This window comes from Panicum virgatum, chromosome 7K (assembly GCF_016808335.1).
Source record: "Panicum virgatum strain AP13 chromosome 7K, P.virgatum_v5, whole genome shotgun sequence".
Classification (NCBI taxonomy): domain Eukaryota; kingdom Viridiplantae; phylum Streptophyta; class Magnoliopsida; order Poales; family Poaceae; genus Panicum; species Panicum virgatum.
Genome location: NC_053142.1, coordinates 9,946,540 through 9,968,820, shown reverse-complemented (window position 1 = coordinate 9,968,820; position 22,281 = coordinate 9,946,540). Strand labels below are relative to the sequence as shown.

General features: G+C 42.4%; 3 protein-coding genes and 2 long non-coding RNA genes across 5 annotated transcripts; 1 reads left to right on the top strand and 4 right to left on the bottom strand.

Annotated features, from left to right (window-relative positions):
• The first annotated feature begins 242 nt into the window (after positions 1-242).
• LOC120639757 (ATG8-interacting protein 1-like) lies at positions 243-5,590 on the top strand. The gene is made up of 3 exons (XM_039915642.1): positions 243-452; positions 1,727-2,431; positions 5,207-5,590. The coding sequence occupies exons 2-3, from the start codon at positions 1,737-1,739 to the stop codon at positions 5,211-5,213; spliced, it is 702 nt and encodes a 233-aa protein (XP_039771576.1). The 5' UTR covers positions 243-452; positions 1,727-1,736; the 3' UTR covers positions 5,214-5,590.
• Positions 5,591-6,174: 584 nt separating this feature from the next.
• Positions 6,175-8,896, bottom strand: LOC120639756 (protein YIF1B-B-like). The gene is made up of 5 exons (XM_039915641.1): positions 8,688-8,896; positions 7,274-7,446; positions 7,094-7,192; positions 6,845-6,996; positions 6,175-6,762 (listed from the first exon to the last, which is right to left on the bottom strand). The coding sequence occupies exons 2-5, from the start codon at positions 7,442-7,444 to the stop codon at positions 6,381-6,383; spliced, it is 804 nt and encodes a 267-aa protein (XP_039771575.1). The 5' UTR covers positions 7,445-7,446; positions 8,688-8,896; the 3' UTR covers positions 6,175-6,380.
• A 7,284-nt stretch (positions 8,897-16,180) lies between these two features.
• Positions 16,181-17,911, bottom strand: LOC120639907. Its single transcript, XM_039915827.1, has 6 exons — positions 17,894-17,911; positions 17,676-17,768; positions 17,498-17,599; positions 16,960-17,385; positions 16,465-16,651; positions 16,181-16,267 (listed from the first exon to the last, which is right to left on the bottom strand). Exons 1-6 carry the CDS (start codon positions 17,909-17,911, stop codon positions 16,260-16,262), a joined length of 834 nt encoding a protein of 277 aa, XP_039771761.1. The 3' UTR covers positions 16,181-16,259.
• Positions 17,912-17,939: 28 nt separating this feature from the next.
• Positions 17,940-18,642, bottom strand: LOC120642875. The gene is made up of 3 exons (XR_005662764.1): positions 18,503-18,642; positions 18,168-18,418; positions 17,940-18,075 (listed from the first exon to the last, which is right to left on the bottom strand). It is a non-coding gene; the product is annotated as an uncharacterized LOC120642875 (long non-coding RNA).
• Positions 18,643-19,528: 886 nt separating this feature from the next.
• Positions 19,529-21,587, bottom strand: LOC120639755. Its single transcript, XR_005661650.1, has 3 exons — positions 21,131-21,587; positions 20,994-21,029; positions 19,529-19,873 (listed from the first exon to the last, which is right to left on the bottom strand). It is a non-coding gene; the product is annotated as an uncharacterized LOC120639755 (long non-coding RNA).
• Between the last annotated feature and the right edge of the window lie 694 nt (positions 21,588-22,281).

Below are 22,281 nucleotides of genomic sequence, written 5' to 3'. Positions count from 1 at the left end.
CTCTGAGACTTTTGCATAAGTCTCTTGAAACAAATAGGGCGTAAACAGCCATCCAAACAACAGCTGGTTGGTCTATTGGAGCTTGGTTGGGGGTTGTCCACCCAACCAAACAGCCCCATAGGCTTTACGCTTTGTGTACTGGGAAGACGTTTCCAGGCCGCCTACGTGCTGCTGGCTGGTTTGGCAGGACGAAGCAAGCACGCACGCGTGAGCCTAACCCATGGACTGCGGGCCCCGCCTGTCAGCGTCGTGTACCCCACCCTCCTCACCCTTCCCACCACTTCTCTCCTTTCCTGCCTTGTCCGCCTCTCCCACCCATGGCGGTTTGATCTGATCCCCTCCCACACCTCTTCCTCCTCCCGGCCCCAACTCCCTCCCCCCAACCCGAGCACACGGCGCCCAGCACCGTCTCGCTCTCCGCCTCCTCCCCTACCGGAGAGCCGTCTCTGCTGGTAAGCCCTGCCGACCTGCCTTGCTTCAACTGATCTCGCTCGCTGTGCTGTAGCCCGCGGCGTCCGTGAGAGACCCCTGGACTCCAAAACCTTAGCTGCTGTGAAGTCCTAGTTGCGGATTCGTTCCCGCTGCTGGGGCGACTAGTCCGTCCATACTGTTCCTGTACTTGAGAGAGCGTCGAGCGCGCGAGATCCGTGGGGGCTGGGGGGCATCTGGTTTGGTGGCTTTAATCCCCTGGTTTGGTTTGGAGGCTTTAGAGCAACTCCAGCAGGCCTCTATTTGGGTGACTAAACCCATATTTTAGTCATTTTGCTCACATTTTCATCTCCAGCAGGGCTTCTATTTGGGTGACTAAAATGAGGTGGTGACTAAATTTCCTCTCCCACCCCTTCAATTTGGTCACCCTCTACTTAGACTACCAAAAGTAAGGCCCACCATTTTTTAGTCTATTTAGTCGGTGCTGCTGGAGTAGAGACTACATTTTGAGTGACTAAACTTAAAAAGTGAGTGACTAAAATGAGTTTTAGTAACTCAAATTTAGTCACTCTACTGGAGTTGCTCTTAAGGGACGAGGGCCCTGTTTGGAGGCGCGACGTACAATCGCCCGTCGCGTTTACGCGAACGCGGCTCCGCGGCCGCTTTTTGAAATCGCGGGCGGACAGTTGATTTCTTCGGACTCCATACCGCGGGCTTCTCCCAGTCGCGCATCCGTCGCAGGGTGTTCGGTGGGATTATTCCGCTTATCTCGCGAAAGTTTCATCGCGAACGCGGAAAACGCGGTTCCAAACAGGGCCGAGGTCAGCGGTAAGCTGTCGCCGTTCATGGTTCCTCTTGGTCAAGTTCGTCTGTTTCGTGAGTGAGGTACTAAGATGTGGGTGGATGCGATGATAGATTGGATTGCCAGTGGCTCTAGCATTCGTGTTGCTTAGATTAGATCGTTTTTTCTTCTTTTGAGACCCTCTCAGGCTAAAATTGGATTGTTGATGGGGAGTCCCTAGTGCAGATTTCTCCGATAGGCATAGCTGTGCTTTAGTCCTAGTCAAATCACCTTAGTTGGTTCAGGAGTGTGAAATTCGCTAGCTCTGTAATGTTTGCTTCTCGATGAGTCAATGTATGAACTCCATCCAGTTCCTGTCTCCTATTCGCAAGGCTTGATGACCGCGACTTGCTTTGTAATGTAGTGTTGGCTATCTGGTTTTTATGTAATCAATCACATCATCTTTCTGCAAATCAAATTGCTGATTCTTTTTCCTCTCAATAAATGACACATCAGATTTGTGGATATGGCTGATAACGAAAAAGAGGTGCGAGAGGGAAGCACCCCGCGTGGGGCAGACTGGGAAGTGGTGACTCTCACAGCATCTGCCTATGAAGCAGCGCCCGGGCCTGCTGGAACGGAACCAAAGCCTGTCAATGAAGAGCGCAGTTCATCCAACACATTGCTCATGTCTGATCACTTTGTGTTTCCGCCCAGTGAGCACGAGAACCTGCCAATACAGACCAGTTTTGATGAGATACAGCCTGAGAAAGATGTGCAGGAAGCTAGTACCAGTGTGGAAGATTATAGTATCAAGAACGATGCTGGGTCTGAGAGAGTTCAGTTCTATGATGAAGGGAGAAACCTCTCTGTTGATGCAGAGATGAGAGATGATGTTCCTGGGTATGGTTCATCTCACGCTGAAGATGATGGGCATGGCTTTGTTGCTCATGATGATGACAATGAGGCTGGTGATGGTTCTGATGAAAAATTGGGCCAGCCTTCAAAGCCTGCAGAAAGGAAGAGCCATGATGCTGGTGCTTCATGTAAATGCTGGTTGAAGAAGCACATGACATGCCTGTATCACCAAGCGAAGGAAACAAATGCTATCTGGTCTGTGGTGGTTGCAGCTGCCCTGGTTGGGATTGTGATTTTGGGACGTTGGCACAAAGATAAATTGCACTTTGACCACCTTAAGTGGCGCTCTAGCTCAGCAGTGAGGTGTGTGAACTTCTTGTTTCCTACAAATATATACATCTTTTCGTTGGTTTGAAGTATGCAGATTACTTATTCGCCATTTTGGACTTTTGCACTTCAGTGTGGTTTAATGTGGGCACACAAGCGTCATATATTCTCTGTAGCAATAGCCAAATTCATTTTTCAGTGCTAGGAGATAAAATTTGTCATCGTCATAAGTTTCTATCGACTAACTAGTAAGGTGGCAATCTTTTGAAACTGATTGTTGGATGCTGTGTTCTGCATTTCTCTAGCCGTCCCTGTTTTGTGGGTGTAATTTGGAATTCAAAAGGATTGGACAGCAGTAGTACCAAACTGCACCCATTGTATAAAGCAGATTTGGATCAGATTCATTCATCACATGGATTTAAATATGGATTGGTGACTAAGGAATAATACTCGGCTAGTTCCAGATTCTTGTCTTGAGTTCGGATTGAAATATCCCCTCAATTCTGTTTCATCTGATGTTGTAGACTTAATACACACTATTAAGTGAAAACACAAGATGACCACATGCTCATATTAAAATTAGTCTATTCTTACCAAAGTTATTTCATTTCATGCGCTATACTTTATACGAGTTAGGGCTATTTGTGGAAGATATAGGTAGCCTCTTCTCAAAACCCTATAACATGAACAAAAGGACAGTATGCATCCTAAACAGGGGTTAGTGGTGGAGTGAGTGGGTGGGAGTGTTGGTGGGGGTAGGGTTGACTGAAAAACATTCTACCAATCAAATTTCCTACATGCTGTGGCTTTCTTCAAGTATTTTGCTCAATCTGTAATTCTGTATTAGGTCTGGATTTGTACTAGGAACTTAGGATATTTTTTCCTGATATTGGACTCAATTCTTACATGCTTATTTGGATAGAGAAGGAAAAATTATTGCGTTGTTTGAAAACTATATATAATCGATATCATCTTTTTATATTTGGTACTCCATCTCTACGGAAGTCATTTTGTGATTCAAAATTTTTCCCACAATTCTTGTCAGTACTACCCCATTTAGTATCCGCATGTGCATGCGGCAGTCACTTAAGTGCCAAATATGGCTAACAAGCAAGGTCAGTTAACACTTTTGCTAATTTTTAAGTTTTTCTAGAGCGACATTCTTTTAGGGACGGAGGGAATAAATAATATGGATGAAACCATTTTTATATTCTATTGTATCTCTATGTTCTGCACAAAGAATTTTTATCTCTTTTTTGAATGTTGGAGGGAGAACCAAAGGGCCAAGTTTTCTTTTGCCTATTATCAGGGTGGTGCTGTTCCAGTCCGTTTTTGTATTATGTGAACTATGCATGTTTTGTTATGTAAATAGTCACTCTGAAAACTGTGCTTAGATTCTTTGTATTTCCCATTAGGGTTCTCAATTGCGATATTTCAGTGAATTGACATGGTTGCTGTCGCATTTGAGGTTCTTAATGCACTACTTTGTGAAAAGAATTTAGTTGATTCAGGCTCCGATTTTTCCCTCTTCTGTTGTTCCAGAAATTGGAACCATTGTTTCGAATTTTTCTTGCAGCTCACAATTTAACTAATTTTTAACTTGGGTCTGTACTCCGTCGCAATGACCTAGCATATTGACTTCATGCTTTGTATGTCATAAATAATTTTTAATTCCTCTTAAAATGCCTAATAATGTGATAATGACAAAGATTTCTATGGATATAGTACTGAATGGTTTGGAATTTCGAATTTGAAACATTGGTTAGTTGAAACCAATTGGGAAGTGATTAATTTGGGTTTAATCATTTCCAAATAATTTGGTTGCACTGTTATGTTATAGTATGTGGCAAATATTATGTGTCATCAACCAATATGATCCTGTTCATGCATCAGTAATCAGTAAGTACTAATTTACCAGCAGCTGCTGCTGCTTAAAGGCAATAATAGCAACAGGTCCATGGTGCCCTGTGATATGCATCTCTCTTTTTCAACTATGAATGTATTCCTGTTAGTTTGTTAAATTGTTTATTAACATCAAGGATCTAGATCAATATCCAAGCTTCTTAGCCAATGATATCCAAATTGGAAATTGTTCTATCTTGTGGTAATAACTATTATGTGCAAACTGGAGGGTATTGATTTTTTTCTGGCAGTGCTATGTGTCCACAACATTAGATTCTTGAAGAACTTTTCTGCTGCTATACCTTCAGTTCTTTTGCAGTTTTACCTTGCTATTAATATTTATCTATTAGTCACTCATTTTGGGTTTCATCTCTAGCCCATCCCAAAAAGCTCTGATGTTGTTGACTATAGCTTCAGCTTTTTGGAAACTTGGTACTTTGTGCTATATGTTTAACTGCTTGTCCCACTGGCAGATATGTTAAGGCCCCTTGCACTGAACTATTAAGTATTAACTCTTGAGGAAATGTACCTGAAACATGCTGAGACTGAGAGGGTTCTTATAGAACAGCGTACCAAGGGTGCAATGAAATTTAAGAGATTTGTGGACTGGTTTCCCTGCACTAGCTGTTCGCACCAGAAATTTGCCATGTTCTGTCCTAGCGCTTCCATTGAGAAGGAAACATATTTTTGCATTTTATGTGCTGCACAGGTTCCATCTTTGAATAGCATTGTTGCATCGCCTTTTCTGTTCTCTTTGATATCAAAGATTGACGTTATGATATGCATTGCTCAGCTAAAATAAACAAACAATAAAAATAATTATGAAACCAGCTATCTGTTTCTGACATTGCTCTTACAGTTTTACCCTGTATCTACCTTTGCCTATAACTGAATTGTTTTCTCTTTCAGAGGATGATCAACAAGCGGTCTTAGCTGCTACGAAGCTTGATGGGTCTTTGCAAGCCACCGCAAGTCAGTAACCAAGATGGTGGATGCAATATGATTGTGATGACGACGAAAAGGAGTGCGGCTGATATAATAATGTAATGTTTGACTAGAATTTTATTTGCAGCCTACAAGGAATGCCGGGCTTCTAAGATGACAAGTTCTCATCTACCATTCACATTATCTTACCATTTTACTTGCAACGTGGGCACCTGGCACATGATTTTAAATTCCTGCTACTTCTGTGATATATGTTTTGACGGATCCCCAATGGCTGTTGAATACTTCGAAGTCTATTAGAATTTGGTTGTTCACCGATGGAGGCTGAAATGCATCTGTGCTTTTGCATATGAAAATGGAAAATCTGAAAAGTTTGTTTGGCTTCTAATTTGTAACTAAGTACTAAAATATTGTTTGGCAATGTGCCATTTTTTCGAAAGCATTATGGTTGGTATTTTGATATTTTTGTTGTCAATCTATTCCACGTAAAGTGTATCTGCTAATCTGACAATAGCAACAGCCTCAAGGATTAACTTGCTGGGACAGCTCAGGCAGCATTCTAAGTTTAATGTGGGCCGAACAAACGTACACAATTTCATCTAGTTTAAAGAATCCAAGTTTTCTATTAACTATAAATTTATAATCTACTCTCTCCCCATCTCAAATTATTAGTTGTTTTAGCTTTTTTAGGTGTATAGTTTTTGTTACATATCTAAAGGTGTTGTATCTAGGTGCAAAGTAAAATCTATATATCTAGAAAATCAAATTGACTAATAATTTGGGATGGAGTCAGCAGTAAACGCCCCAAATATTCTTAAGGTGTTCTTAATGTTAACGTTAGAAATATCTCAAAAGTTTTCAATTTAAGACAGAGAATTATAGTAAGTAGTTTAAAAGGCACAAAACTAAAGAGGCCTACCGATAAAAACTGGTTGATAGCAGAAACTAAGTCTGGGAAGCATCACATATAACTTCACAAGCAGCACTCTTGATCTATACAGTCGGTCAATAACATACTGTTGATGCTCAAACTGCTTCAGTTGTTGAGATCATTCTCCAACTATTTTTACAACACATTCAAATACCAAAATATCACTTGTAATGTGAACCACAAAACTAAAACAAACAGGCAACTGTATCATGCACCTATGCTGCCAAGCCAGAAGAACAGGGGAAACTGTGCTATTGCCATGAAGAGAAGGAAGTAATGCTGTCGCGATGAGTGCCTCTCACTGCTTCTCATCTCTGTAAAAAGCACCCTCTTCATTGTCCTCACCAGGAACACTCCCATGCACAGGCTCATCCATGGCATCATGATGTAATATGAGTATGCCCATATGAGCCTTGCAACAACAGCAAGGGATAGCCCGGCAAATAAGTAGCCACCATATGCTACCAAGTCGAGAAGTGGCACCTCACCACCACCCATTGAGTAGAGCAAACCTTTCAGTATCACGAGCTGGAAGGCCCATCCAATGAGTGCCCTGGAAAACTGTAGATTTATAGCTTCTGGAGTGAACCTGCACAAATACCGGTTACATCAAATTAGGAACATTCGGTCATAATCATTTGGCAACTGAAGATTGACTGTCAACAACTCACTTTCCCATGAAACCTAATGTAAAACCAGCAAGAATGATGAAGCTTCCAAATGCCATGAAAGGGATGTACAGATCTGGTGCATTTATATCATAGATTGGAGGTTTGTAGGACAAACGCCCACCAACAGGTTCACTTATACGAGTCCAGTGCCCCTGCACGAATAATTGGGAAACAGAACTTTATTTCAGTAGTCAGTAGACCATCAACAAACCAGTTTGACATGCACTGTTATTAGGAAAGATGATTTACCCTGTGAAAGAATGGAAACAATATAACTTTCAACTTGTTCCTGACATATTGATCATTCACATGGAAGTAATACTGCGGGTTGGAGAAGTATCTATTGATCTGCACAAAACAGGACCAATAATTTAGAGAGAATGCAAGGAACGAAAATATCAAGGATAAGGTTGACTGGAGACTCCTTACATTGCTTTGCATGAATTCTGAACTAGAATCCAAGAACTTCTCCCCATATACTCCTAGCCCAGATCTAATTAGACCTGAGCTTGCACCATATAATGGATTGTTAAACTGGCCAGGCTGAGAATTTTGCTGTGGCATCTGCATCCCAGGAGGGTTCCCATAGTTATTATACATGGCTGCAGAAAACAGAGGTAAAAAAAATGTTAACAATGAGGATATCCACAATCAACTTGACATATTTGTGGCCAACAAATCAATGAAGATAGCACAGCACTAGCGTGATGTGACATAAAACACAGGCAAGTATACCAGAGCTATTTATGATGCTGCTAAGGCAGAATTTTTTTTTACACACTTTTGCTTGATCTTAGGCATTTCTTCATAAACAAAAAATTCCCAGCACATGAAAGAAGAGTGCAACATGATTCTGGAGTCATACTACAGCAGTCTAGAAAGATAATGAGAAATTGCATAGATCATCTCTCAGAAGTATGAGCTATTCAATTGAAGTCAACGTCCAATTACAGAACAGTCCAAAATATGTAAACTGATTTACTTGCCCATCGTCCACTGTGGAAAAAAGGCGACGATGCAAATCAAGACAATCGTCTGTAGCGCGTAAGCAACTACAGTCATTGAGATGTAACCAAGCAGGTAGGCACATTCAGCTTACCAGTTTGACTGTAATACGGTAATGATGATGATTTTTCTAGAAGCAAAGAAATACCAAACCATTGTTTTTCTTTATTTTCTATAGATCATCAAGGAGGAGGAAAATGAGAAGCAGTATGCACAGTGAAACATAAAATTCCATGGTTTACATCTATTGTTAGAACACACAGAGTTACATAAACAGAGACATAAAAATCTTAAATTTCCTGGGTTGCTTCCACGGATGATCCTAACTAGGCACTTTGCCATTCCTTCCTAGCATCCATAACTTATCTGATCTCTACTTCTCTACGGACCATCGAGTAATAAAATACATGCAACCAATCGGGGAATCTTGGTAAGATCAGTATCGCCTCAGTCAGGTTCTTCTAAATTCAAGAACAGCACCAACCTCACTTTCAAGATCCTCGCTTTCCAATACACCAAGAGCCGTCTCCATTACCAAACCGAAAGCCTAGCTAGTTGGTCAGCACAAGACTACCCCCAATATGTTTTTTTTAATCTTTCGCGCAGGAAAATGAGGAAAGCACAACAAATCGAACCGGCGAACAGATTGGATTCGCAGGACACCACACAGACGCAAAGAAGCGAACTACCGCTCCACTTGCTCCCTTCTCCGAACAGGGGTCGGGCGGATGGCGAACTCGAACGGATCGGATGTGTGGAGCGGACGACGGATTGGGGCTCGATTAAGCGCGAAATCGACCCGGAATTCGTGCGAGGCGAGAAAGGCAGGGCGACTTACTTGGCGAAACCGGTGGAGGAGCGGCGGAGAGAGGGCAGGGCAACCGCGCGCGGCCGGCGGAGGCGCGTCGGGAGCCTGCCTGTGTGTGCGGTGAAGGAGAAGAAGGCGGACGCGGACGCGGTTGAAGGCTGTTTTGGGGGGCTTTCGTTCGCTTCCTTCGGGCGGAAGGACGCGACAGAGGAAGGCCGCTATGCCCGTGCTTTGCCTTCGTGGCCGCCCTGACGTGGCGATGTCGAGTGGAATTTCTAGATTTGTTGACCGCTGCTTCCTACTCGTAGTGTCTTCCGAGTTCATTTCTTTACCGATTAAAAATCATTTTATTTTCTTATCTCTACTTATTTTCTATTTCTAAAGCATATAATGATTCTACGGTCCGAAATTCTAATCGGAACCCGAACAAATTAATACAAATCCCAATAGAACCTGGACAACTAATATCTTGTACGGTCACTGACGGTGGGTGAGTACCGCTATCAGGGATTCGTGGGAACCCCCGTTTAGAGATTCGGCCAGGGATGTAACACGCAGCAAGGGCTTCCTCGGGGGAAGAGTGAGACAGTGATTTTTAGACAGGTTCAGGCCGCCCTGGGGTGTAATACCCTACGTCCTGTGTTCTTGTGATTGGTTAGCTTATCGGTGTTCTGGGATACCATCCCCTTACAAGTTTTGGGACCTTTCTATTTATAGACTACAAATCTTCTCCTTGCATGCCTCTAACTGTGTGAACGCTCCCCTTCGTATGGTGGGTGCCGGCCTCCAGCTTATCCTGTCTCCTGTCAGTTGAGTAAACAGGTTGTCGGGCCCGCCACGACGTGCCCGGGATGTGCTCGGAGGCACCCCGGGGCGCGTCCTGTAGCATCCCGGGGTGGGAAGCCCCCCAGGGTGCGCCCCGAGGCGTCTCGGGGTAATCCGGGGTGGCCTCGGGCGCCCTCGTGGGCCCCTTTGTCCCGGGGTGACCCCGGGTCAACCCCGGGAAGGCGGCTCAGGCCAACCTGGGGTTGCCTTGTGTCACACCCGGTTTTAAGAAAAAATCGAATGAATAACTATATGTATGCCAGAATCAAGTTTCATACATATAGAGACATCATAAGTGAATAATCAGTAACAGTATCACAGTATCACGAAAAAGATAGATAAAATAATTAAAAAACTATCAGAGTTATACAGGTTATCCTAGAAACGAAGGCTTTAAACTTCACAGGCAATCGACTGGGGGTTGCGTACGCCTAGAGCTCAGCATCATCTTCGGAACACTTTAAACACATTATCCTTCTAAGTAGCAGTAAGTAAGGATGAGTTCACCTATGGTTGATACTCAGAAAGACCACAAGAAATAACCAGAAAATGATTTAATTTTATCTTTAAGTTAAATTAATCATGTGAGGGTCCAAGCCGCCCTTAACCATGAGCACGGCTGATATATCAGTTTTACACTCTGCAGAAGTTGTACACTTCCACCACAATTCGAGTAAAAGTTCAAAGAACTTTAAACCCAACCACACATGTGCTAGCTAGGCACGTTATCACACTTCCTTAGGTGTGATTGCATAGGGACGCTACGAGGCCTTTTCAAAGAATCCCTATATGTATGTGTTGGCCCCTCACATTTTGCGGTCCCTCAGAAGACGATGCTACCTTCACCCGCTCCACCATACGCAAACCCACATCCACCATCTGAAACGACCCCAACACAACATATAGTTCATCTAATTACTTAGCCAAGACCAGAGCCATATAGTATTATGGTTGCACTGTTACTCCTCTCCATGTTCCAATTAAACATATGATCTTGTAAATAAGCATAGACAGAAAGATGGTTAGGGTCACTTACTTTTTACCAACTAAAAGGTACTCTTTACTGCTCTTCAGCTTTTGCTCACTTGGAATTCTTGATTCTTCAATCTTCGAACAGCGATCTTCTACTCGAAGCAATCATTGGGCAACCATATAAAGCAAACAACAAGTACAACTAAGAACAATACACCAAAACAAAAGAAAAGCTTTAAAAGAGCATACTAAACAATGGGGTTTGCTGCTACGGTTGCGAGAGCGCAAGAAACGCGAAAAACGGTGCTAGGGTTGAAAAGAAACAACTATCGGAAGATTTGAATTATAAAAGAAAGAACTATAAACTTCATTTATTTTATTTGGAAAAACAAATGTAAAGGATATTTAAAAGAAATATCCCAATTATAATTAACTCACATTATACGCATTTATACTAGCCAAGTTGAACTTAATCAAATTTTATTTATAATTATCTATGTAGAAATTACACTAATTAAATAATTAATTAGAAAGAAACTTGTGAAAACATCTAAACATACACTTTATATGATTATTGTTGTACTAACAAATTAAATTATAAACACATTTGAGTTGACATTAATCAAGTTAACATTACTTTATAAAAACCGGAGTAAAGACTTAAATAGATTTTAATTGGAAAAACTAGCTAGATGAGAGACTATTAATCATATTAAATCTATACTTAACTTTAAACAAAACTAGGGCACAACAGCGCTACAACACGTTAGCTTATGCTTAAGAGAAAACTAACACAACAAGAACGGGTCGAAACGGATCTAAAACGGATCTAAAACGTGAAAACTACGACAGAAACAAGGTTATAGGGACATGTACGCGATTAACTATAGACTTCATGGGCTAGCAAGAAAGACTTGCAAGACACAGCAGAGTGTGCTTACTCAGGATAACAGGGTGATAAAGCTATCGCACACATTACAAGGATCACGTGAGCGCAAGAATCGATGAAAACAGAGTTAAAACGAATAAGTTATGGCTAAAACAAGATTTCAGGGGTTTACTTGTAAAAGTTTTGAAATAACAGGGGCTCTGGGTAAAGAAACTTAGGACTAAAACAAAATTAAACCCTAGATTCAGGGGCTAGCTTGCAAAAACTTGAGCTCTGGACGGCGGGTTCTATTTTAGAAAAGTATAGGGGCTAAAACAAATAAACTAAGGGCTGTTTTATAAATATTTTTGAACTGTTGTGGACTGCGGGTTGATTTCTAGAAAAGAGAGGGGCTCTTTTGAAAAAATGCCTAGGTTGACCGGTTAAAACCAGTTGACTTGGACTAGATCGGTTTTGGGCCGTTGGATCAAGATCTAGCGACTCTGGTTTAAAAATATTGGATCTTATCTTAACCGTTGATCTTGGATCCGACGGCTAGGGTTGAAGGGCTGAACGGCGGCGGCACAGAACCGGCGGTGAGCGGCAACGCACCGAAGGCGTCGGCCGGATTTGCGATTTCGGGCACGACTCGGCTCGGGGTTTGGACAGGGAGCACGCTCGCGAGGCCGCGAACTCATCTAGGGGTGCTGCGTAGCCGGGTTGGGGCCGTAAAGGCGCGTGCGACGGCGAGCGGCAGGCGGGGCACTTCGGTGAGCGATTCCACGCGGATGGGGAACACGAGAGGGAAAAAGGAAGGGGGCGAGGCATTTCTCACCCGACGGCGGAGCTCCGGTCCGCGCGAGCGTCGAAGGGAGGCGGCGGAGCGGCGGGTCCGCGTCGAGCCCGAGCTCGGTGGAGCTCCAATGGCGGTGCCCGAGCCAGGGTTTGGGGCGCATGTGTAAGGATCACCGGGGTGTCCGACCCTAGAGGGGGAGGGGGTGAATAGGGTCGCTAATCGCTTTCTATCCTAGGGCTCAATCTATTTGCATAAGATAAACCTAACACGTCCTACACATGCTAGTTATGACTAAGGTTTATCTATGCTACTCTCTACTTACCCCTAAAAGACTTGCAACCTATAGCCAATCCTAATCAAACTAACTAGAAAAGTAAAGGTACGCAAGAAAGATTAAATGCGGAAACGTAATACGGTAGGTAAAGAGGTAAGGGAGAGAATATGCAAACTCCCGTGAAGACACCAAGACACACGATTTAACGTGGTTCGGTTAGGACACCAAGTCCCTCCCTACGTCCACGGCCACTTGTCCAACACGAACAAGTGTGATGCCGAGTCTCTTCGCTTGATCACCGTCTTGCGTTCGCCACCAAGGCTCCCGGCAAGCAAAGACTAAGTGACCCCAAGTCACCAAGACAAGACCACCGCCACCATCTCTCTCGAAGCGTCACCAACGGCACCGTCTTCACTATTGGAGCTTCTCACCAAGAGGGGTCTCCTTCCCCGCACAAAGTGTCATTGCCTCTCCACACCAAGTCGGAGAGTCACATGACGAGTACACAAGATGTTGCCGCAGCAAGACTTTCACTCAAGCTAGTTCTCTCAAGAACTAAGCCTAATCAAGCACTAAGCACTCTCACAAGTGTGCTTAAGCCTATATTATGTACAATGAAGCTCTAAGATGGTTGGAGATGATCTTTAACTCTTTTATGCTTTCATAGTCTCCAGCAACCTCAAATGATCCGGCCTTGGGGGTATATATAGGCAGCTCAAGCAAATATAGCCGTTGGAAAAAAAGCTGCCAGAAAAACACTTAACGCCGGTTAATCCGACGCACCTCCAAAAGCCATCGTCGGTTCAACCGGTGATACTAAACTGCCCGCCTCAAAAACTAGCCGTTACGTGTACGGGCAATCAACCGATGCTGCGTCGGTTTAACTGGTGAGTGTAGTTGTCCTGTGAACTCTGAAAAACAAACTCTCTGGACAACTGCACCGACGTTCACCAAGACCCAATCGTCGGTTCATCCGATGTATAGACCTTGCCTCAGCTACTGTGTCTATTGCACCGACGTATTCAAATTCCCTAACGTCGGTTCAACCGGTGAAACCAGAATTCCTGGTGTGCTCCAAGTCAATGCACCGACGTATGTGATTTTCTCAGCGTCGGTTCAACCGGTGATACTAAAGTATCTCGGTGTGCTCCAAGTCAATGCACCGACGTATGTGATTTTCTCAGCATCGGTTCAACCGGTGATACTAAAGTATCTCTGTCTTGATTTCTTTGACTTGGTTTCTTTGAGGGTCTCTTCAATTCTTTGTCCAAGTAGCGGAACCACCGTAGGGGCGGCCCTTCGGGCTTAGTACGTCTATCTTCTCTTTGTCATCACTTGAACCTAAAAGCCTGAGAATGGTCATCTTAACAATCATATTAATCCAAGTGTTGTGTGTGTCATCAATCGCCAAAACATTATATTGAAATATGGCATGAGAGGCCATTTTCGCTATAGCATGCGACGGCGCGGGTCAGAGGGGGTCTGAGGGGGCCGCGGAGCTATATAGGGCGTCCAGGGGTGTCTTGGCGTGCGCGCCACGGCACGGGGTGAGGCGGGCGTGCGCCGGACTCTGAGCTCGAGTCCGGGAGGCGCACGGGAGGAAGGGGATTACCCCGACAGGTGGGGCCGCCCTGTCGGTGAGAGGGAGAGGGGCGCCGGATGGGCCAGAGAGAGGGAAAATGGGCCGGTAGGAGCTAGGCTTCGCGGAAAGAAAGGAAGAGAAAAGGGAGAGGAAAAAGGAAGAGGGGAAGCTGGGCCGGAAAAAGAAAACGGGCCAGGGGGAAGAGAGGTGGGGCTGGGCCGGCACTGAGGTTCTGGGCCGCGCGAAAAAAAGAAAAGCAGGGAGGGAAGAAGGGGATTGGGCCGGCTGGGCTGGAAAAAGAGAGAGGAAGAGAGAAAGGTTTTGCATTTTTGGAAACAAGTCAAACCAATTCAATTTGAATTCAAATTCAAAGAATTCAAATTCTGCTTGAACAACAAGCAAATAAAACAGTGCAAAAGCTACAAGGAGGCAAAACAAACAAAACAACCTCAATTAATTTTTAAGACAACCAATAAATTTTCTTTTACACTAAATTCCCTGTAAATAAAAAAATTAATGTTGACAAAATATTAAAAATTATGAGAAAATTATTGTTTTATTTTTATTTTTTTAATCACATCCTGAAATTCAAAAATTTTTTGGTGTGACACCTTGATATGAAGTTCAGTAAATGGTGGCAGGCCCAGCCACCGCCCATTTACCGTCCGATGGGACGCGGCTCAGGGATAAGCCTCCCCAGCCAGCTCTCCCCACCATCTGAGCACACGGCTCCCCCGTAATCATGATGCTTTTACGGGGAAGCCACGCTCCTTCTCGGGCTTCGCACCGGGCTCGGCAGTGCGGCGCCGTAATCTTCTGGGATTCCCGCCAGGTAAAAATCTTTTACCGAGCGGGTGTCTTCATGGGGAAGGAAAAGGATCTCCCCGAGCCGCCGCCGGCGGTGGAGCCCTGGCCCGCTCTTGTGGGCGTCCGCCCGTGCGGACGGATGGCCCGGGCCTGAGTCATTGATCCCGCGCCGGCCGTCATCGTGGGCCGGTGGGCCATCCTCCGCATGATCGTTACTTTGAACCGGGGTTATGGGTACCCCCGTTCCCATTACGCTGACAGTCATGGTACAACTTGTACACGAACTGAAAGAGCATAAAATTCATAGTCTCACTACTAGATTTTCCCCCTAATACAACGCACGAAATGTGTTGCAATATGCCATATTTGGTTGCAATAGCCACAATTGCAACCAATTTGTGTTATAAGAAAACGCAGCTATATGTCTCGCTGCATTAGCCTGGAGCGACGCATGTCTTTTTTATGTTGCATTAGTTTTTCTATTACAACACAATGAGATGTTGCAACTAGCATCTACGGGCTCGCTCGTGTTGGTTGCAAATTATCATATTGCAACGCATCTGCTGTTGCCATAGGTGCAATTGCATCGTACCCAACGCGTTGCAATTTGTAAAATCTTGCATTACAAAGTATTGTATTGCTACACTCTAGTTGTGGTTGCTATAGGGGGAAGCACCTCTATTGCCATGAAAGTGTTTTAGGTGCTATATGTGGTTCCCTCTATCACCACGAAGTTGATTTCGGTGCTATATGTGGTGTTATCTATTGCCACTAAAGTTGTTTGGTTGCTATATGTGGTTCCCTCTATTACCACGAAGTTGATTACAGTGCTATAGGTGGTGGCCTCTATTGCTATGCAGCAGGGATGGTTGTTATAGGTGGAACATTCTATTACCACCAAATTATATAGGTTGGAGGCAATAGGTGGAGCAAACTAATGCCACCTAGTTTGATTGGTTGTAAGATGTTTCCTATGTTGTTGCTTCGAAAATGTTTTGGTCGCCAAAAGTTGATGTCTCTATTACCACCATAATACAGGGTTGCTACAAGTGGAACTTACTATTGCCACGAGCCTTTGTTTCACCGAAAAATATGAGTTGTGATAGGATAAATTCTCTTTTGCAACAAAAGGTGTTGCTGCCATAGTTTTGTAGGTCACCATATGTCTATTCTGCCATGCTCATTTATTTGTAGCAGCAGTAATTTAAAACATTAAAATACAGGATCAATAATAATTATGCATTTATAATTCATGAAACAACATTCAACCATTCACTAATAAATTCCGTTCAACAACATCATGTAGCAACACATAGCAACATTCAACCATTCAACCATTCGCTGATAATACTAGTAAGTTTTCAACAGGACATTGTTTCAACACATTATTGGGATGACTTCAAGACGATCCCATCACTTGATTAGCAAAGAGTGACTTCAAGAAGGTCCCATCACCTATTTGCTACATTCGAAATGGCTTAGTTTCCTGAAAAGAATTAATAGCATTTGTAAGCATCAAATAATCTATAATAATGAAAAGGGTGCAACAACAACATGTATCAAACCAAAGTTTCATTGCGAATCATAAAATTATCAGAATGACAGAAAATAATTAACACAACTATAAACACTTTGACAGTTGAAACAGAAACATTCACAGCAGGTAGAGTATAAAAATTTCACCTCCTGTCTTCTTGGCGTTTTGTCGTCTCCTATTTGCAGCTTTTTCCTGTAGCTGTTGTGATGAAACGTATGCCGCGGGCAGGACGGAATGTGTTTCACTAGCTTTACTACTTCTTGTAGTGCGAATGCTAGCTGCCTTTGGTTTACCACCGACTTCAGATTGCTCTGGGTGGCTTTGAGGCTTCTCCTGGAACAAAAAATTTGGAAGGAAAAAATTAGGTTCGATTTTGTTCTGTATCTGATGATAGAAGTAAAAAGTTGTCAATTCACGAACAACCTGACTATAAGAGAGCACATTCGGTGAGTTTGTCTGTACTTCTTCGGTACTCATGTTTGATGCAACCGCCGCCACCTCTGCAGATGCAGCGACATTGTTGTTTGGCTGGACAACTGTTGGCTGGACAACTGTTGGCTGGACAATCTATGAAAGGATACAGACATTTAGATATAGAACCTATGGAAAGAAAGTCATTCAATAACTAGCTTGACTAGTACCTGCTGAGATGGTGCCTGTCCATTTGCTGCTTGCATCATTGATAGGAACTCTCGCCTAAGCTCTTCTTTATCAGCCTCCCTAGCCATGTTAATTTCTTCAATTTGTCGTGCATGTTCTCTCCTTTCGGCTTCCCTGTCAGCTTCCCATGTTGACATTTGTTGTTGTAGCTGCCCAAATGATTCCATGAGCTCGACGTGTTCCTGATGCTGTTGCTCCTTCCTATGAATTTGTTCCTGACGATCCGCATTCAGCAGCTGCCTTCTAGTTGGGTTTTTTGCCAGGTACCCATTACCATGCAACTTGGTTGATTTGCACTCTGTGACTGCCTTGTATGCCTTCTGGAAAATCTCGTTCTTTTCCTTTTGGGTAATGAAGTTTTCCTCTGCATTTGATTCCGCCTCAGTAATAAGGCTGCTTGCTTTGTCCTAACATTTACAAGGCACAGATGGAGGAGTTAGTTGAACAAGAATTTGCTTGCATTCTATATTTGCATGGACTATATATAGTAATGTATGTACAAATTCAGTGAGAACTCACGTAGACATCCCTAGATTCTTGGTCTTTCCGGTGCCTATCATTTGTGTGAGTTATAAACCAAAGTTCCATATCATTGGGCTCTTCACCAGTTTCTGGGTCTCTCTGATATGCCAAGAACATAATAAATTAGTAATTCATCCTGCAAGAAAGCTTGTACATGTGCTTCTCCAGTTATTACCTTCTCATAGCTGCACTGAGCATAAGGATTAGAGCCTGACAAATGTCTGGTCCTTTCTTGGGCTCGAATCCCAGAATTTTGTATGCTCTTTGCCTTTAGAATGTCAAGATTTCAACAATAATCTTAATGACTCAGACATAGCCATTTGTATAAAATTAGTATTGTTCAGTAATAGTAACAATGTGGAACAAACCTGGAATTTTGCAGTCCTAAAATACTTCAACAGATAGTGTCATTCAACAATATCTAATTCTTTAGGCTTATGTAGCATTCTCTGGTGGTAGCTGTTGTATGCATTGGCCGTAGCACTGAAAGTTGAATGCCATCCTTTGTAACGCTCCTTAGCAATGTCCCATATGATTCTCCTTGAATGATCATTATCCTCAATGTCCCACCTAGCCTGTTATATAATTACAAGAACATGCAAATACTATGTGAGTTGTTACGTTAGTTTAAAATTGAAATGTATACATAAGCAAAGATTTTGATTACCAATATATCAGATGCTATTGACTCTTTTACATCTTCATGGACATGTTTCCACGTTTTCACTCCAATGAGTGGCGCCCTTTTCCTTGTAAACATTACTATTTCATCAATGAATGAGCGGTAGTTATCACCTACCGGTCCTCCAAGTCTGGAGAAGTCAACTTTCATCTTCTAATTGCCCGCCTTGATTCTCTTGGAGATTGCCTTCAAGCCTTTTAGGGGACCACGTCCCCTTTTCTGCCCATTTTCTGAGCCTATTCCACGGGAATAAAATGTAATAATAGACACTAAACGACATAATATGCATACACAATTAATTCCTAATAAACACAAGTTACCATTTCCTTGCCCCTGTGTCCAACGCCGAGCATGAGATGGTGGCTGCACTGGAGGTGTTGGGTTGCTGTCTTGACTGGAATGTATATGAATGGTAGGATTCAAATATGCATCTGCAGACAATTTTGTCACATGATGAGCTAGCATAATTTAAAGTCTGACAAAGAATGGTAATTTGTTTGACAATTAGGAGAGGGATATTACTGATGTCATCAAGTTTTCCTTCAACCCCTAACCATTCTTGGTATGTCTTGATTGTGTCATGAGTGAATTGCAAAATCCATGTGTGTGTGTGTGTATATATATATATATATATATATATATATATATATATATATATATATATATATATATAGGGAGAGTATATTCTGTAGCCGGCCATAGAATAGGTTATTCTGTAGCCAGGCTACATGGCGCATCCCAATTGGCCACACCTCCCTGCCAGGCCCGTAGGAAAGCCCACCGAGCGAGCCGAGCGGACGAATGGTGGAGCCAACGGTAATTAATTCACACGTAATCAGCGGCAAGGAGGAGCGGGGGGCATTATTATTGCGACGATCCGTCCAGATACATGCATGTGCAGAGTATATGCAGGCTACCATATGCCGAGATGCACTTTTGTTTACACATATGTGCAGATGTAGATTACGAGAATAGAAAACTAGGTTGGCTCTCTAGTTTTATTTGAGAATATAAAAAATTTGTAAAGCAATAACAATTCATTTACCACAATGGCCTAGGTCAAGTTACTAGATTTTATACTTCTTGTATCTCGTTATATTTTCTTTAAAAGAAGATTTTTGTAAGTGATTTACTAGAATCAACGCCCTTATCTGTCTTTACTAGAATCTATGCCTTGCTGTCGTTTTTAAATTGTGTCTTTACTAGACATTATGCCCTTATCTGTGGTTAACCTTTCACGAGAACTTACATACATGGCATTACACACTACCGAAGTGGCACGATCAAGTTAATTACTACAAAATGATTCCCAAATCACTTACAATTTATGACAATCCCTATAATAATTTATCAGAAATTATAGACATGTATAACAAGGATGCAACATAGGAATGGTTTTCTTTTACATGGTCCAAAGTGATTGGCAACGCGGATAACAATTGTATGTATTTTTACATCTCATAGTGCATGTTTGACAAATAAAATTACTCCAAAATGCAACCAGCTTAAGTTGGCGACAAAGGCATCATAACTGTTCTTCTGGGCTGAAGCTCTTGCTCTTGAGAACACATTTCAGTTTTCCTACTCCCTAGCTTATTGAGGGAGTGGTATAGCACGAACTAGAACCTGGCTCAGGCAATACAGGTTCTATTCTTCTGCTGGACCAGGTGGAGTGCTTGTTTTCAGCCATTCTGCCTAGAAGTATAAAAATTGGACACATCAATTAGTAAAAACCTCGAATCTATCATATTTGCATTTCTCTCATATACTTGGTTGCCAATGCATGAAGCAATAATGCACATTTGCCAACGGGCAGAATGAAGTTTTCATTCACAAGTGCACAGACATTTGTATTTTTATATGAGCAAAGTTACTATATGATAATTGCTAACTATGGCGTTGATTAGTTATAGTAATACTAGCAAGACAACACGACATATCCAATATCCGCTCTGGTAAAATATGGTTTCAGATTTACAATAAAACATTTGAATGACATGCTACAGGTAGGGGAAAAAGATATTTGCAGATCACAATCATCAACATTGCAGAAGCGAATTTCCCCAGCTATAATACAAGGATAAAATCAGAAAGGAATTATTGGGTAGTGACTGATTCACAATGAGAATATATTGGTCTATTCAATGGTTAATCACACTACCAAAATTGTATAAAATAACAATAAAATTAAGATAATATGATCTCTTTTGGGAAAATCGATTTCTGCACAACATATCTAGAATCTATATATGTCCCATGTATGTGATTATGGTAATCTTTTCCAAATGGTTACTACAATATGTGACCCTTGTATGTGATTTCCGATAGATTTGTAATATTTGCTACTGTAATTTGAGACAATTACCACAATGGTATCATCAAGTTTCAACAGTAGCATTTACAATAGTAGTGTGCTGGCTCTTTTGAAAGAAAAAGGCTGAAATTAGGAAACTGAGAGCAGGTTACCATATCCACAAAAACAATTGCATGTTACAAGAACGCATGAGTCTACATTTAACATAATAGATGTACCAAATTGTGATTTTCTAGAATCTGCTAAAGAAAGTTTTTCTAAATGTTTTACTAGAACCAATGCCCCTTGTATGTCATTTTGATAATTTCTGTAAATGGGTACTAGAATCTGTGCCCCTTGTAACCTGGTGAAATAGACGTAATTCCAAAAAAAAAGGTAGTAAATTATATGGTGAGATTGACTAGAATCTGTGCCCCTTTTAATAGACAAAAACTAGAATCCAGAGTTACCACAAATTGGTGTCAAGCAGTACTACTATAATGATGAGATTGATTTACCATGGAATAGTTCCGATATCTGCACATCACGCACATCTGCAGTTGCCGCATGGAAAAGTCAATAATAGGAACGGTAGTAAAGAAAATTCATCCAATCAGCAACTTATCGGATGGAAATTATGGAATCGGAACCATACCTGCAGGGAAGCTCGTATGCAGTAACTCTCTCTGGTGTCACGCCCGCGAGCAAGAGGTCAGATTGCCGTGGAAGGCTGGTCAAGCCCCATCCCGTGCGCAGACCTAGGGTCTCTCCATGGATTGCCGCCGGGATTTGATGCCATCGGCAGCTGGCCAGTCTAGACGAGAACGTCGCTGTGGGAGGGTGCTGCGGTGGCGGAGATGGAAGGGGCCGCCGAAGGGCCGCCACCTCTCCCACCGACGGAAGCAGCCGCAGCACGTGGAATTCCATGGTCGCAAATGAGCTGAGAGGGGTAGCTGTCCTGCGTTGTGGCGGAGCGGGCGGCCAGACCCAGATCATCGCCGATTCGTCGGCGGTGCGCCTGGCCGAGAAGGAAGCAGGTGGTGGGGAGTGTTTTCTGCTCATGCGCAATTTGGGGCAGCATCCTCGCTCGAGCGCAATCAGCTGAAGCCGAGGGGCCATGCTAGTCCGCGCGCGCGCCCCAGGAGGCTTCCTGGCGCGCGATCTCTGACAGCAGCAATCTTTCTTTTTTTGGAAAGTTTTTTTTTCTGCATTTTTCTACTTTTAGAAATTTATAATTTGTAAATATAAATTTTTAGTATAACTTTTGCGCGTCTTCAGTGGAGAATAATCATCATAACTTTTTATAATATACATAACTTTTACGTATGACTTTTTTCTAGCAACTTGAGGAATAATTTTTTAGTACAACTTGTACTTAACTTTTAGCATAACTTGTAGAATGTTATCTTTATCAGGGAGATTTCTCGTACAAATTCTTTTACACAAGTTCATCATACAACTTTTTACGCATGAAATTCATCATACAACTTTTGAGTACAAATAGTCAACAATTTTTATAAAAAAAAGTTGTCAAGAGAACTTCAACACATAATAGAACATAAAAAAAGAGAACAACTGAAAAGGAAAAATTCTCATCATAACTTTTTATGGTGTACATAACTTTTACATACAACTCTTTCGTAATAACTTGAAATATAATTTTTAGCACAACTTTCATGATACATATATAATTAATGTATACTTTTATAAATATAACTTACAGAGGACAACATTTTAGCATAAATTGTATAAAGATGTTATCTGGAAGATTTCTCGTATAACTTTTTACGCTCAAATTTATCATAC

Coding starts and splice junctions, on each gene's coding strand:
- LOC120639757 (XM_039915642.1), top strand. CDS start 1,737: ATGGCTGATAACGAAAAAGAGGTGCGAGAGGGAAGCACCCCGCGTGGG.
- LOC120639756 (XM_039915641.1), bottom strand. CDS start 7,444: ATGTATAATAACTATGGGAACCCTCCTGGGATGCAGATGCCACAGCAA. Junction 6,997..7,093: donor TGTTTCCATTCTTTCACAGG/GTAAATCATCTT, acceptor TTATTCGTGCAG/GGGCACTGGACTCGTATAAG. Junction 6,763..6,844: donor ACATTAGGTTTCATGGGAAA/GTGAGTTGTTGA, acceptor GTATTTGTGCAG/GTTCACTCCAGAAGCTATAA.
- LOC120639907 (XM_039915827.1), bottom strand. Junction 17,600..17,675: donor CTCAGTGCAGCTATGAGAAG/GTAATAACTGGA, acceptor TTGGCATATCAG/AGAGACCCAGAAACTGGTGA. Junction 17,386..17,497: donor AAGAATCTAGGGATGTCTAC/GTGAGTTCTCAC, acceptor TGTAAATGTTAG/GACAAAGCAAGCAGCCTTAT.